Genomic DNA, 13,955 nt, shown 5'->3' with positions numbered 1-13,955 from the left:
ATTTAGACTTCTAGGCCCTCTGACCATTCTCTTCGAAACCGTGATAGCCAAGCAAATAGTATTAGTCCAGCAACCCAAGGCATCCCCCCACCCCCGTTGAGAACTGAGTTCCACCACTAGATGGCAGACACGCACCAGGCAGCCTCCACCTACAGCATGTCCTACTTCCTAGCTTCCTCGGTAGAACTGGAGCAGGACCACATTCCTTACATACTTTGCAGGACTGTTTGAAGGCTGGAAAAGTCTGATGTGAGTGTTATCAGGAAAGTTGGGAAATTTCAAGAACTGAAAAGAAAGTACATGTTGTACATGGTGCTCACTGATAAAGAGGAATCTGGAAATATCCTCAACTCTAATTCCCTTAGTGAGAGCATCCTGGGCTTGTCAGATAAAACCCCATGAAGCACATGAGCTTGTAAGGCAGAGGCCAGGCTGGGGCTTTCCCTGGCCCAGGGCAGTCAGCACTTAACACCGTGGTGAACCCCAGGCCATTTTCATCCCCTGCATCACGGGCACCACTGACCTAGTCCCAGCAAATCCTCATTGTAAAAGGGGATGCCAAGCATGGATTGGACTGTGCGAAAAATGAGTTTGTGTAAGGCACAGTTTCATGTTCTCCCACCCTTAAGCTCCATCCGTTCATCTGAGGAGATATGTCTACATAAATCTTTAGTCCTAGCTCAAATTGATTCAGTTGGCTAGTTTGTTATTTTAGTTCACGGTGTAATTGAAAAGATACATAAGCATATATGCAGGTATAGCCCAAGATTTAGCAGGAAGGGTAACTTCATTCTGGGTTTTAGCAAATGTGTTTAAATGCTGCTTTAAAATAGAAATCTAAACATCCCCCAGCACCAGACGATGACAGAAATCAATCCCTATGGTCCCATCCTCTCAAAGCTTTCCCACATCCTAGGTCTCCTTCTCCACCTCTTGTCTTTAAAACTTTTATGCAGGTCCTAACAGGTTTCTTTCAGTCTGAGCCGATGTGGTTTGATTAAAGCAGCACTCACTGGTCAAAAGGGTGAGTCCAGGGTGCAGAGCAGAAAGTGGCTCAAAGGATGCTGTGACAGGCGGGTGGGAGGCAAAGCAAATCGCTCACGGGCTTCACTGGCCTGCACAACTGTGCCTCAAATTACAACAAGGAAGCAGAACTGAATTCTGAGAAATGAGCAGAGTCCCAAGCAAAGCATCCAACTCCAGACGTGGTCCACAGAGAGGGGAAATGTGAGAGCAGTGCACAGAGCAAACTGGATCACAGCTAAAGCGGCTTGCACAACCATGACTCACGTCTACATCTGCCTGCAGGTAATAATCGAGCCTGATAATACACACCTAAGTGTTATGTAAAAACACAGCGGCCTTCTGAGGATGGATTCTTCTTAAATCCAAGTTCTTTTGGATCTGAATTCCTTGAAGGATTTGCCTCTGTCCTTGGAACAAGTGGCTGGAAATAGCAGGGCAACTCTGCACATCAATGAGGGTCATTTGGTGCCTGGGAGGCAGCAGGTGAAGGGATGAAAGGGAAGCTGAGAAAAGGGGGGGCCGGGGGGAAGGGGTGCTACAAAGAGTACAAAAGCCAATTACTTTAATTATTTTAAAATCCTCGGTGGTGGGTGACCTAGATCTTTCAGTAACAAGAGATAGATGATTATCTGCATTTGATTGATGTATGACTATAAACTAAATAGATATAGTCATCCAGGGTAATCACACACACATATATGTATGTGTATTCAACTTGAAGTTGTTCCCATTGTCATAATGTCAGATTTCCTCCACCCAACCCCAATAAAGTTTTCTTTATTTAGAAGGTTTTGTTCTGGCTTTTATTGTGAAAGCTGAGGAAGGGATGGGGAAGGGAGGGCAGGGAGGGAGGAGACTGCACAAACCGGATGACCTCAGAGGGAGCAGAGCCAGCCAGAGCCAGCGAAGAGAAGCCTCCCAGGGACCTTGACCCGGCTTCAGAAGCAGAGCAGAAACGCACAAGTGCACACATGGTGACCTGGGTGCAGCCCAGGAGGGCAGGCATAGTGACAGCAGGCTGGTGCCCGTATCCACACAGCGAAGGCCTGGAGGCGCTACTTTCCCATCAGCTCGCTGGCCTCAGCCACTGTTCCTCCTGCCCAAGCACCACAAAGAAGGCAAGAGTGGGTTCTTTTCTGTTCAGTCTTTATTTACAGCAAAGTACAGAGTATGTGGTCATTTATGTAACTGCTAACAATAAAGGCAGGGCAGTAGAAAGAAAAGGGGGAAGCGCAAGCATCTAAAAGACAAAAAGAAGCCTACGTCTTTATTTACCTACTCACCCTGTTCCTAAGGCAGGACTGGCTAGGCACTCACTGCCTCTAAGGGTGGCCGGATGCTGACCTGTAACCAGCCCCCTGTCCCAGGAGGGCCGCAGAAGGCCCAGAGACCAAGATCAGAGGGGACTCAGCTCCAGGCTCACCTCGACGGTTTCCCCAGCCTGCTCTCCCTCTCGTTTGCTCGGACACCGAGACTTTCCCCACTCCACCCTGAGGTCAGGGTGAAGGGGAGGAGTGGCAGAGAGGTCCAGTCAGCCCTTCTCAGAAGCCCAGCCCTGGGACCCAGAACCTCCCTAGCCTGCCTCACCCACACGGTTGTGGACAGGCAGGTGGGAGACTCCAGGGCAGAGGAAAACACTTCCCTGCAAGAGGCTACTACTTCCCTCCCATAGCCTCGGGCCCTAGTGCAGGTCAAGGATGTTAAATCAGGGAAGCCACACAAGGACAGCAAAGGAGGTGATACACAAACGAGCTGGGCTCCAGTCCCTCCCGCACACAAGCCTTAGCCTGACCTAGTGGCCTCATGAGACTGGCAACCCACCCTGGGCACAGAGACAAGTGTCCAAGCCAGCCCAGGAGGGGCAAGAAGCCAGTGTCCTTGACTGCCCAGCACCCAAGACCACAGTGGGTTGCCGCAGAGACAACAGGTTCTGAAGGGTGAACCGGAGACCTTTCCCTGCCACCCTCCCCAGCCTGTTCTTCAGAGACCACTGCCTCTTTGAGGGCCTACCCTAACCATTCCAAATCAAAGGACACCTGAGGTCACAACACTGCATCTTCCGTACACACACTGCCATCTCTCTGCTCCTACTGGTCTCAGGCTGCCCAAGAACAAGAAACCCAGGGCAGCAGAAGCTCCACTGGGGTGAAGGAGCATGGGACCAGGCCTTCCCACGACACAATGCCTGTTCCCTAAACACATGGTCCTCGGACAACACCTGCGCAGCTGGGAGAAGCAAGCACCACCGGGTACGTCTGAAGCCAGGGGACTCCTATGTACACACGACCAACACTGCCCCACTCTGCTCATCCATATCGCCTCCCCGGGCAGCAAAGGGTACCCAGATGACTCACGTCATGATTTCTGGCCTAATGACTCTATCTGACTCTCCAATGGAATCAGAGATCCAGTGACTCTTAAAATACCAAGTCCGGGACTTGCCACATAGAAAGCTCAAATTCAGATACTCAGTTGGCTAAACGCTGGGGTCACCACACAAAGGCAGAGCTTCCTGTCCCCTCCTTGCCCCAGACGTACTATGTCACAGAACCAGAGGAGTCGTCAGCACGGCCCAGTGAGCCCCCAACCAAGACACCAAGAATTGGTGATGGTTTTACCCAGAGGCAGGGCAGCCCTAGAGCTGCTTCCAGCGGGGACAGGGCTTCTCGGAGACACTGGACGCTTGGTCCCAACACCATGGGTAGATGAGGAAGCGGCTAAGTGAGTCAAGGCTCAGAGATGAGAAGAATCCATCTTCCGAGGCAGTGGGATAGACAGCCAAGGCACTGAATGGTTTGGCACCTGGGAGCTTCAAGTAAAGTTGACCATGCTACCATCGAAGGGCCGAGGCTCTCCCAGACAGGGACGGGCTTCCCCTGAGCACAGACAGGCCCCACCCAACAAGGCAGGAGACCCTTGGGTCCTCAGGATCCTAATCCAGGCCTGCCGTCTACCCTTCATCTCGGAACCGCACAAGGCATGACTGGAAAGATAACCAATACTGACTCGGAAACACGCACTCCGGAGCTTGGCCATCCCGCCAGGTACCGGCCTTCAGAGCAGGCACCCCGGGAGCCTCCCCTTCTCCAACCAGGCAGCTGCTGCCCTTGGGGGGCTCCCTCAGAGCCTGCAGCACAGTCTCCTGAAGGTCTCAGGGGGTGGCAAAGCCCTGCTGGGGATTAGGTTTGACTTTCTGACACAGCCCAACAGAGTTAAGAGTCAAATGGAGTTGCATGGTGCTGTTTGCTTCCGTGTGACTAGAGTTAACTGCATCAGTTTATCTGAATGGCTCAAGGGGCTATGAAAGCAATGGAAGGAGAAGGGTTCCCCAGAACGTTTCAGGCTGTGGCAGTCACAAGGGTATAACTAAGGGCATAGCCTACCGAGCACTGAGATGGTCCACACTGAGGTGAAAAGGTTCTGGCTCTTCTGCAGTTAAAAGGTGACGCTTTAGGCCTCTATAATCACACCTCTTCCTTCTCGCTTGGTCCCCTGCTTCCTCCACCCCTCCCCACCAGGAATCTTCAGGAATCTGTACTTCTTGCAAAGAAGGAAGTTTTCACCAAGAGGGAGCCCTCGGAAAAGCTGGAATTCTCCACCCCAAACGTTTTCAGCCTAAGACTCCAACTTGTGACTTAAAAACGCCACTCCCCTTCCCCGCCCCTCGTGCCCGGCAGCTGCCATGTGACTCGGCAGCATGGTAAATAAGTCAATCAATGTGGCTGTGATGCTGCCAGTGACGGTCCCTGTTATCCCCACCTCGCTGCAAATCCCCACGCTTCGGGGAACAAAAGCTACAGGCTCCCTATACGGCAGAGCTCTCTTGCCACCCTGTGAGGGGCAGGCTGCCAGCAGAGGTCCTCAACCAAAGCCCAGACTGCAAGGTCCACTGTGCACTCCACAGCTTGGGGGACAGCCCAAGGAATCTCATGGGTGACCTCCCTGGGAAGCACCAGCATCTCAGACGATACGACAGGCATAGTCCCCTCCTTCCCCACTCAATCAGGAAGCGACCCCATCACATCCCCACCAGGGAAGGAGAGCGAGGCAGCTCTGGCTTTCGGAGAGACTGAGAAGCGGTTGAGTCAGGAAGGAAGCGTGGAGCTACCAGAGCAGCCAGAGGTGGGCAGGGGCAAGAAGAAAAACGCAGAAGACTCGTTCCCCTCAGTGGGCCCCTTCCCTGAGTTTGATTTTTGAGTTGAGGTCTTGCCTAATTTCAACTCAAAAAAAAAAAAAAAAAACAGAAAAGAAAAGAGGATCTCTCATCAACATTATCCTAAAGCTCCAGCACCAAGAAGGTGGCATCTGGCAAGGGAAGCGATCAAAAGTTCCAAACTCCACTTCCAACGAGTCCCACAGACAGTGAGAGCCGCGAGCCGTGAGCCTCCCTCCCAGATGCCTGAGCCTGTCCCACCTGGAACCCACCAGGCGACTTCCCTTTGGTGAAACTCCAGCCCCAGCCCCCAAAACACTCAAGTACAGGCCCTCCTGCAGAATACTTACGGCAAACAGCTGTACAGTATTTGTACATTTACACAAAAATAGATCCTTTTCTATATATATATATATGTATTTATAACTGGTTACACGTTGAAGTCATAATTAGGCATCACCAGTAGTAGTTGGCACAGTTTGTCATTTAAGCTCAGGGTCAAGTTCTGTTTCATTTCGCTGCTCCGAAGTACCAAAAAAAAACCCAAAAAAAACAAAAGGCATTTCATCCCCATGGTGTTTTCTTAAATACAGCAATGTCATAGGAAACCATATGTATAGATGCACAGTGCCTCCTGCCCCCTCCTCCTGTCCCTTGGAGATCGGGGCCAGGGGCTGAGGAGACGGGGGTCAGTGCGGCCGGCTGCTGGACTCCGAGGCCTGCCTCTTGCGTGAAGGGGTATAGCCATTGAGATAGCCGTTGGTCTGCCGTTTGGAGATCCCTCCGTTCAGGATGTCCTGGATGTGCTGCACGATGAGGTTGATGGCCACTGTGGGGCAGAGACCAGCAGAGTGTTAGGGACACGGGGAGGGTGGGAGCACGTCTGTGGGGCTGTATGTCTGTTTGGGTGGACGGCACTCAGGAACCAAAGGCTAAAAACTGTTCCAGGAAGCTGGCTCTGCCGCTTGCGAGCAGGTCATGCCACCTCCCCAAGCCTCCATCAGGGCCTAATATGACCCTCGCAGGGGCATTCTCGGAGTAGGACAATGTAGGACGCGATCAGAGGCACGGACTGGATGAAAGCAATCGACCCAAATTCTGGACATGAGGTCTGGCCTTCGCTCTGACGCCATCAATTAGCTGTGAGACCCTTCCACTGGGTCCCCATCCCATGCAGCTCCCCATCCCCAGGACAGGGACCCCACAGAAGGCCCTCTCCTCCAAAGGTCAAATGGGACTCTCTTTCCTTAGCCTTGGAAATAAATCATATGCTTCAAGCAAATGATCAATGTTAACATCACCAAAAATGGGATAAACATCAAGTGCTCTCTGAGGTGATGCCCCAAGAACACCCCTCCCCCAGGGTATTCTCCAGACTATATAAGCTGAAGCTAATCATGAGGACACAAAGGCAAACCCAAGCTGAGTGCCATTCTACAAAACAATGGGCCTGTACTCCTCAAAAATATCAGTGTCATAAAAAACAAAGAAAGGCTGAGGAGAGTTAAGGAGATTAAGTCAATATTAATTGTCCTGGATGTGATGGGTGCACTGTGGCTATGTAAATGAAAATGGCTTTGTCTTTAAGAAATATACAGTGAAATTTTCACTGCTGTGACTAACTCCCAAAAGGCTCGGCAAAAAATTTACTTTTTAAACAGAGGAAAATTGAAATAAATGATAAAGAGAATGAGAAGACAGGGTCTTCTCACAATTCAACTCTGCCCCATTATGCCTAAGTCCAGGGATAGTCCTACTTTCTAGACAAGTCAAAGCTAACGCATAAATGAATTAGTGGTAGAAATCCCTTTCCCTTTAGGAAAGGCTACCTTAGTGGCAGGTCATTCTAAATTAGATTAAGAAGGAAATCTGCTTTTGCTAAAAAATGGCCTCAGATACAAGGCAGCCAGGTATCATCACTGGAAATGATAGTAGAAGGTAATCTATTACCCTCTGATTGTTGCCAGAGAAGCACAAGTTCACGTCTGTCCCCATTTATGTACGTGCGTATTCACAGGGGCCTGTCCCCGAGGCCAGACGCATAGGTATAAATACCTTTCTGGCTCACAGCAGCAGCCAGTGGCTCACCCACATCTATAGAGCCTTGTTTGGTTACCACATCCTACCCCAAAGTATAACTGACAAAGGGTAGAAGTTATGCCCCATGGGATGGCACCCCATGAGGACTCACCTAGATTATCTGCACCTCTAGGAATGATCACATCAGCATATTTCTTTGTCTGTGGAGAAAGATATTTACAATGCATTAAATGCATTACAATGCATTAAAGAGAGAAGCTGGCCCAAGCCACTCTCTAAGGGAATGTGGGGAAAGGGCCAGCCTTCTCCAACCAATCCCAGAGAGCAGCAGCTTGTGGCTTTAAACCTAATACATTTTATCCATTTTATCTAATTTATAATAAATTGGCTTTTCCCTGAGTTCTCATTAGCATTTAACATTGTTTCAGCTTACAATCTGCACAGAGAACATGGTCTTTGAAACCAAATATATAATTGCTTCTTCACCACTAGGAAAACCATCGGTTAGTAAAACCAAACTTAAAGGGGAGCAATTCACCTTGGATTTTTATACACAGTTTATCTAGCACGAGGGTAAACCCCAAAAAAAGTAATCGCCGTTGATGACCATTTTCCCTGGCTCTGTTATGACACAGCCTTAAAAAAAAGAAAGAAAGAAAGAAAGAAAGAAAGAAAAAAAAGCCCACAGACTCTCTTTTTTTTTGTAAAGTTTACTGACATTTTGTGGACCATTTTACAAATAACTTGTGCCCTGGTGAGACCACATAAACGATGCCTTAGGACACGGGCATCTTTACTCTGTGCAGCTTCCACGCCACAACTGCTGAATCGCGACTGAGGCCCAACTTGAGTCAGGCAGACAGTTTATCAGGCCCAAGTTCCTGGTTGATGCGGGAATGAGCTGCTCTTCCCTGAGCTGAGTGGCTGGACGGGAGAAACAGGTAGAACAACCTAGAAAATATTTATGTAAAATTCTTAGCTCCATTACAACTAAGTTAAACAGCAGAAAGTTGGCAGTAAACTCTAATCTATGTCCAGTAATCAGTTTCCTTTGTATTCTTATTATTAAGTTAAAAAGAGCAGGAGAGGTCCTCAGATGGATGGATAGAATTGCACAGCTCCACAGCCACCTCTGCCCTCTTCCCAGAAACCTAATCCTGTGACCCAATCCTCTCCAGGGGAATGAACAGGGCATCAGCGTTACTCAGGCTGACTCAAAGTCTGCCTGGTTCCTGACTGAAACAAATGTCAAGTCTGTTTTGATGCAAAACCTACTAACAGACTTAAAGAAACAAAGAGGCCCCCGGGGTGGGGGGATGGGTGGGGGAGGGGTGCGGATGAACTGGGAGATTGGGACTGACGTATATACACTACCATGTGTAAAACAGATAGCTAGTGGGAAACTTCTGCACAGCACAGGGAGCTCAGCTCGGTGCTCTGTGGTGACCTAGATGGCTGGGATGGTGGGGAGGTCTAAGAGGGAGGGGATATGACATAGGTATACGTATAGCTGATTCACTTCATTGTACAGCAGAAACTAACACAACATTGTAAAGCGATTATACTCCAATAAAAATAAAAAAAGAAAGAAAGAAAGAAAGAAAGACGGTTTAGGATCATATTTTTCCACGAGAGGAAAAAGAAGTTAATTATTAGGAGAAGCAGAGAAATCCCCACACTCGGCCACACTCTACACCTCTCATCTCCCTGAAGGCATCACCCAAGACCAGACGAAGACCCAACCTCTCTCGCTTTCTCTCAGAACTTAACCTCACCACTCCAAACCTCATGTCCCTGAGGCCTTCCCTCAACGTTCGCCTGTCTTTCATGAGGAAGCTGGGGTGTTTCCTAGGCTGAGGGTTGATTCGCTAAAAGCTGAGAATTCCCCCGCCCTCACCCTTCCTTCTCTGAAAGCCAGCTCACTAGAGAGTTCCCAGCTGCCGTGGGGAGGCCTGACAGAGCCTGTGCTAGGGCAGAAGTACAGAAGCCTGTTCCAATAATGGCGAACCTCCCAAATGGGAACTTACACAGGGACCAATGACAAGCTCGAAACGGGGCTCAGATGTAGTGGCAGAAGAGATTCAGAAGGGAATACCTTGTAGCTGAGGCCTCCTACACCAGTACTCCAACCATCACAGACCTTCTGAAGACCCAAGTGGCTGAGTCTATCCTTGGATACTGATGCACCCTCGATAAAGGGTCTCACACCATGAGCCTACCAAGCAAGAAGTGTACAGCTTGCTGGACTCAGACAGCAGGATCCTGAAGGGGTACCCCACAAAAAGAGTGGCAGGACAGAGCTCTTGCAGAACACAGTGATAGGAAACAAAGTGCCAAAGGCTGCCCTTTCTTAGGACTTGAAGATAGAGGAGGGAATGAGTGAAGTCTCAGCCAGGGAGCTCAACTTACAGACCTTTATTTGTTTGATTACATTTTAAAGACTAAATTCAATGAAAAACAAGAACACAACTCACTGGCAAGCAGAATTCCTCAAAGGCAGGCTTGACGAATGTAATGTACTGAGATAAAATCTGCTCAAGGTCCCTCCCTCTTTCGCTGATGTCCCTTAATACTAGAAGAGAAGGAAAAACAAGAATCAAGAAAACAGTGCATGAGTCAATGCATGTCCGCCTTTCACAAGGCCGACCAGGATCACACAGGCTTCACAATGACTCTGGATGATTCACAAGCCGGATTCCTGAGAGACTTGACCAAGAGCCAGTCAGCAGCAGCTTTGGGAAAAACAAGTTGCATTTTCACGTGTTGCTACGGTCAAATCCAGCTATGCTCTCCAAAGCAAAAGGTTGTCCAGGAAAGGCCAATAGCCTTCTGGTTTCAAGCAACATTTGACCCAAATAAAACTTCATTGCGAACCCCAGAAAAAGGCAGGACAAACGCATAACAGGAAGTGGACTGGACCCAGAGAGGTGGTGGGGCTTCCTGGAAAAGGGTGCGGGTTGCCCGGAGACTTCTCCTTTGCCCACCCTGATCCCGTACCCTTACACTTACTTACCTGTGTTCAGGACGGCAACCCTCTGCTGATGTGCCACCTCCGCCTGCCCGGCTCCCACCCACACTTGAGCCCCTACAGGGGGTAGAAGTGGGGCAGAGGGCCCAGCTGTGGCCAGCCACTCCTGCCCACCTCAAGCACAGAGGTCTGCAAAGGGAAGACCTCTTAGTGAAAGATGAGAAAACCATGGTGTAAGAAACCGTGGGCTGGAGCTGTGAAGCTGCCCAGCTGGACCCAAACTCACCACCTTCTACCTTCTTCCTCCTGGGGGGGGCTGTTATTCGGGGACTTGCAACAAACACTGCTTTTAATACAGTCTTTCATCAAAACATGGAAAAAAAGCATCCAGAATCCTGGTTCCGCCACTGTACACTAACCTCCCTGGGCCTGAGTTTCTCCCAAACTCAGCAAGTGAGTTTGAGTCCCATAATCAAAAACAGCCCCTCCCTACATATGTTTTCAATCTTGGCTATTAACTCTTTCCCTCCCACCCCAAAAGGGTATCAAATCCATCTACAATCATTTGCAAAGGGCTCTCAGCTCCTCTCAATCATTTCTCAGGTAATCGTTTCAGTGTGGGATGAAACTCACTGTAAACAAACATAGGGAATACTTCTAAGTGAATTTCTGGAAAGCCACGTCTGTAAATAATTCTGTGTTTACACACAGGCGTGCACACAGGAACGCACGCACGTGGGGGAGCGCAGGTAACAGGGAGAACCTGTGGTTATGGTCCAGGCTGGCATGAAGTCTGCACGATCAGGTGGCTAGAAAACTGTCAGGAAGACCCCATTCCAGAAACCCGGGTAATAAATATACTGCTATCACCATTGACTTCTCTACCGGCTCCTCAAATCACAGGGAGTTTTCCCCCGCATGAGCCCTGGCAATAAAACGGTTGGTTGGTCCCTAAACCGTCAGGATTTGCCTCACAAACCCTGCCGCCTGTGCACCCAGCCCAGCCAGGAAATGGTCTTCTCAGGCATTTGGACACGGGGCCCTGCTCCAGCTGCCACCGCCGCTGCTCTGTCAGGGACGCTCGGCCAAGTAGGAGCCCCAACAGGTGCCACGTGGCTCAGCCCCACAGGCCTCCAAGAGCTCGGGCACTCAGGCCAACGGGCTGAGCTCACCAAAACACACAGCCCGTGCAGCCTCCAGTTCTTCACACGTCTCCAGATAAGGTCCAAAGAAAAAAGGAAGCCAGACCAAAAGGGTATCAGAGCTGGGGGGAGAAAAGCAAACATACGCCCGCACTTATTAAGCAGCTTTGACTCAAAAGCCCTGCAAAAGCCTGATGCCGGGTTTGTTTCACAAGACGTGCATTTCACACAACTGCTGACAGCTTCAGCACTGTGGGAACCCCTGTCCTTCCCCCAGAACACACACACACACACACACACACACACTCCCCTTTCACATCACTCTGCCACTGCCCTCAGCCCAGGCCTGCAGCTCTCTTGTGTCTTGCAGACCCGAGAGCATCACCTGTCATGTCACGGGAGACAGGAACGTACCAGGGGGAAAGCAGTGAACGCAGGTGAGTCACACCTGCGTCCGCTGAAGCCCAAAGCCACTTCTTGCCCCATCAGCTACAGCGATGGGGGCAAAACTGACCCAGTTTGAATCCTGACCCCATTAACTACTACCTCTGTGGCCTTAGACAAGTTACTTAACATCTTTGGAGCTCATTTTCCTTAACTGTAAAGCAGAGCCCATAATAGCAACTTTCTCACAAAGCGGTCACTTAGGAAGACAGGGAGATATACATAAAACTCTTCAGCACCGTGGCTGGCACATGGTGTGTATTCAATAAGCCTAAGTTTCTATGATTATGAAGACAACAGGACCTGAGGAAGCTCCGGGAGAGGGATGGCTCCCTGAGACAGCAGACTATCGGGAGGATGGGAACTGTGAACTCAGGTGAGCAGGCTGGACCCAGTGGGGGTGGGAGTCCCTCAGAGCAGCTGGGAAGGCGGGGGGCGGCGGGCGGGCGCTGCAGTGCAGGAGTCGGGGGCGGACACGTGGAAAGACAGGATGGAGAGGGAGAAACAGGAAGACAGGGAGGAGGCATGCTCCAGCTTCCAGCCTGGAAAAGGAGATGGCAGTGGGTCGGCATGTTGCCCAGACGCTGGGAACACGCAAAACCAGAAGGCATCGCCCACCTCTGCTCCCAAGAGTCTTCCATCGAATTATTACCTTAAACAGACGGGACCCCTCCTGAAGCCAAGGACAACTCGGGGTCAGCCAGTTCACTGCACTGAAACGCCTTCCTCCTCAGAGTCAGGAAACGGGGCCAAGCCAACAACTAAGTCAGAACAAGGTCTGGGCACAAACCGGAAACTCCAGGGACTTAGAACCAGCTTCCTCGTCATCACTCTGACCCTGGCATATTTGCTGGGCTGGTATAGGCCCTCTCAGAGGGGCCCTGCAGGGTAAAGGGCAGGAAACGACAGGTCTACCCTTCCCTGCTTGGCTTCCATTCAGCCCTTCCAAATCAGCTAGTGCTGCTTCGCATCAGCCAAAGCCGAGAACCAAATGTAGAAGGACCCAGAATAAACACAATTCCTCCATGGCTGTCAATTCACTTAAAAAATTCCTTGAGGAGATGTGTTACCCTAGTAAAAGAACACATTGACTATGTCAAGGCTCGCTGCAGCCCTAATTCCGTGTAAACTGGGCACAGAGAGCCATGGCGGGAGAGACTAGGGGTCAGCAGTCCCAGGGCCCCCGCCTCACGTCTTCCCTGTCCCTAATTCAAGGGTTGGTTAAATTCACACAGAGAGGGAAGGTGAAGGCAAGCTCTGCTGGGAGGAAACCAACTCCCTAGAAATACAAGGGGGTCCCTGGGAAGGAAGGAAGTCCTTCCAAGGCTATGAGACTTGATGCAGACCTCCCTCCCACATGAGGGTCAACTTGGAATGTGCCCAGGAGGATGTAACCCACAGACGGGTGAAATCATAGCGCTCACTCAAGTCTCCAGGAATGTTCTTTTGCTCCACAGCTCCCGACTAACCCTCCCTCCCTCTCCCTTACCCACAAAGCACATGCCAGGCATATTTTTTGTCCTAGGTGGACAGAGAGTGAATTTGTAGAAACAGCTTTTGCTGAGAGTGACTAAGCAGTGGGTGACATGAAAAGACAGCGGAACGGAAAGAAGGCAGAGACCTGCCCCAGGGGCACCAGGGAAGGCAGGGGGTGAAGAGAACTGACCCTAAGAAATCCCCAGAGAAGGCCACCATCACCTCAGGTCTCTCCCCCATTTCACATAAGGATCTCAGTACAAGAAAAGGAGGGAGACGTTTCTGTTTAATCTACCCTAGGATTATTTGTTTGAGTGAATCAGAGTCCAAGGATGTTGCCACTCCACAAAACGTGGTTCTAATTTCCTGTGCAATTTCTTGCACTTGCTCCTCCCTCAGGCATCACTCCATCCCCTGGGACTTTAGTACCACCTGCTGGACTAATGATGGTACCAGCCCAGGTGTCACCAGCTCCTGAGGACATGACTACTCAGAGGTTCTGACAAGTCCTGAGAGAACACTCGGAAAACATAACATCATAATCTCAGGTGAAGCAGGTTTCTGATCTGCCACATTGATATTTATCAACTAATGCCACCACCAGGCATTTTACCTGCATTACCTCTGATCGGCACAACTATCTCAGGAGTACTAACTAATCCTTACATGATCAACCAATAGGAAAATAAGGTACAGAGAGATTAAA

The 13,955-nt window shown here is 50.1% G+C and overlaps 1 protein-coding gene across 4 annotated transcripts in view; it reads right to left on the bottom strand.

Annotated features, from left to right (window-relative positions):
• Positions 1–2,155: 2,155 nt before the first annotated feature.
• The window catches only part of UCK2 (uridine-cytidine kinase 2), a 79,349-nt gene continuing 67,549 nt past the window's right edge, over positions 2,156–13,955 (bottom strand). For 3 of the 4 annotated variants that reach the window (XM_059935389.1, XM_059935400.1, XM_059935379.1), the window contains 3 exons: positions 9,694–9,791; positions 7,371–7,419; positions 2,156–6,008 (listed from right to left, as the gene is read on the bottom strand). In XM_059935389.1, coding sequence (XP_059791372.1) covers positions 5,869–6,008; positions 7,371–7,419; positions 9,694–9,791 — 287 coding nt within the window. In that variant the 3' untranslated portion in view covers positions 2,156–5,868. Of the gene's footprint in view, positions 6,009–7,370; positions 7,420–7,951; positions 8,171–9,693; positions 9,792–13,955 lie in introns of those variants that run through there. The other variant, XM_059935409.1, reaches the window with a different exon arrangement.

The sequence above is a fragment of the Balaenoptera ricei genome, chromosome 1, assembly GCF_028023285.1.
Source record: "Balaenoptera ricei isolate mBalRic1 chromosome 1, mBalRic1.hap2, whole genome shotgun sequence".
Classification (NCBI taxonomy): domain Eukaryota; kingdom Metazoa; phylum Chordata; class Mammalia; order Artiodactyla; family Balaenopteridae; genus Balaenoptera; species Balaenoptera ricei.
Note: the sequence above shows the minus strand (reverse complement) of the source record. Positions and strands in the feature narration are given on the sequence as shown.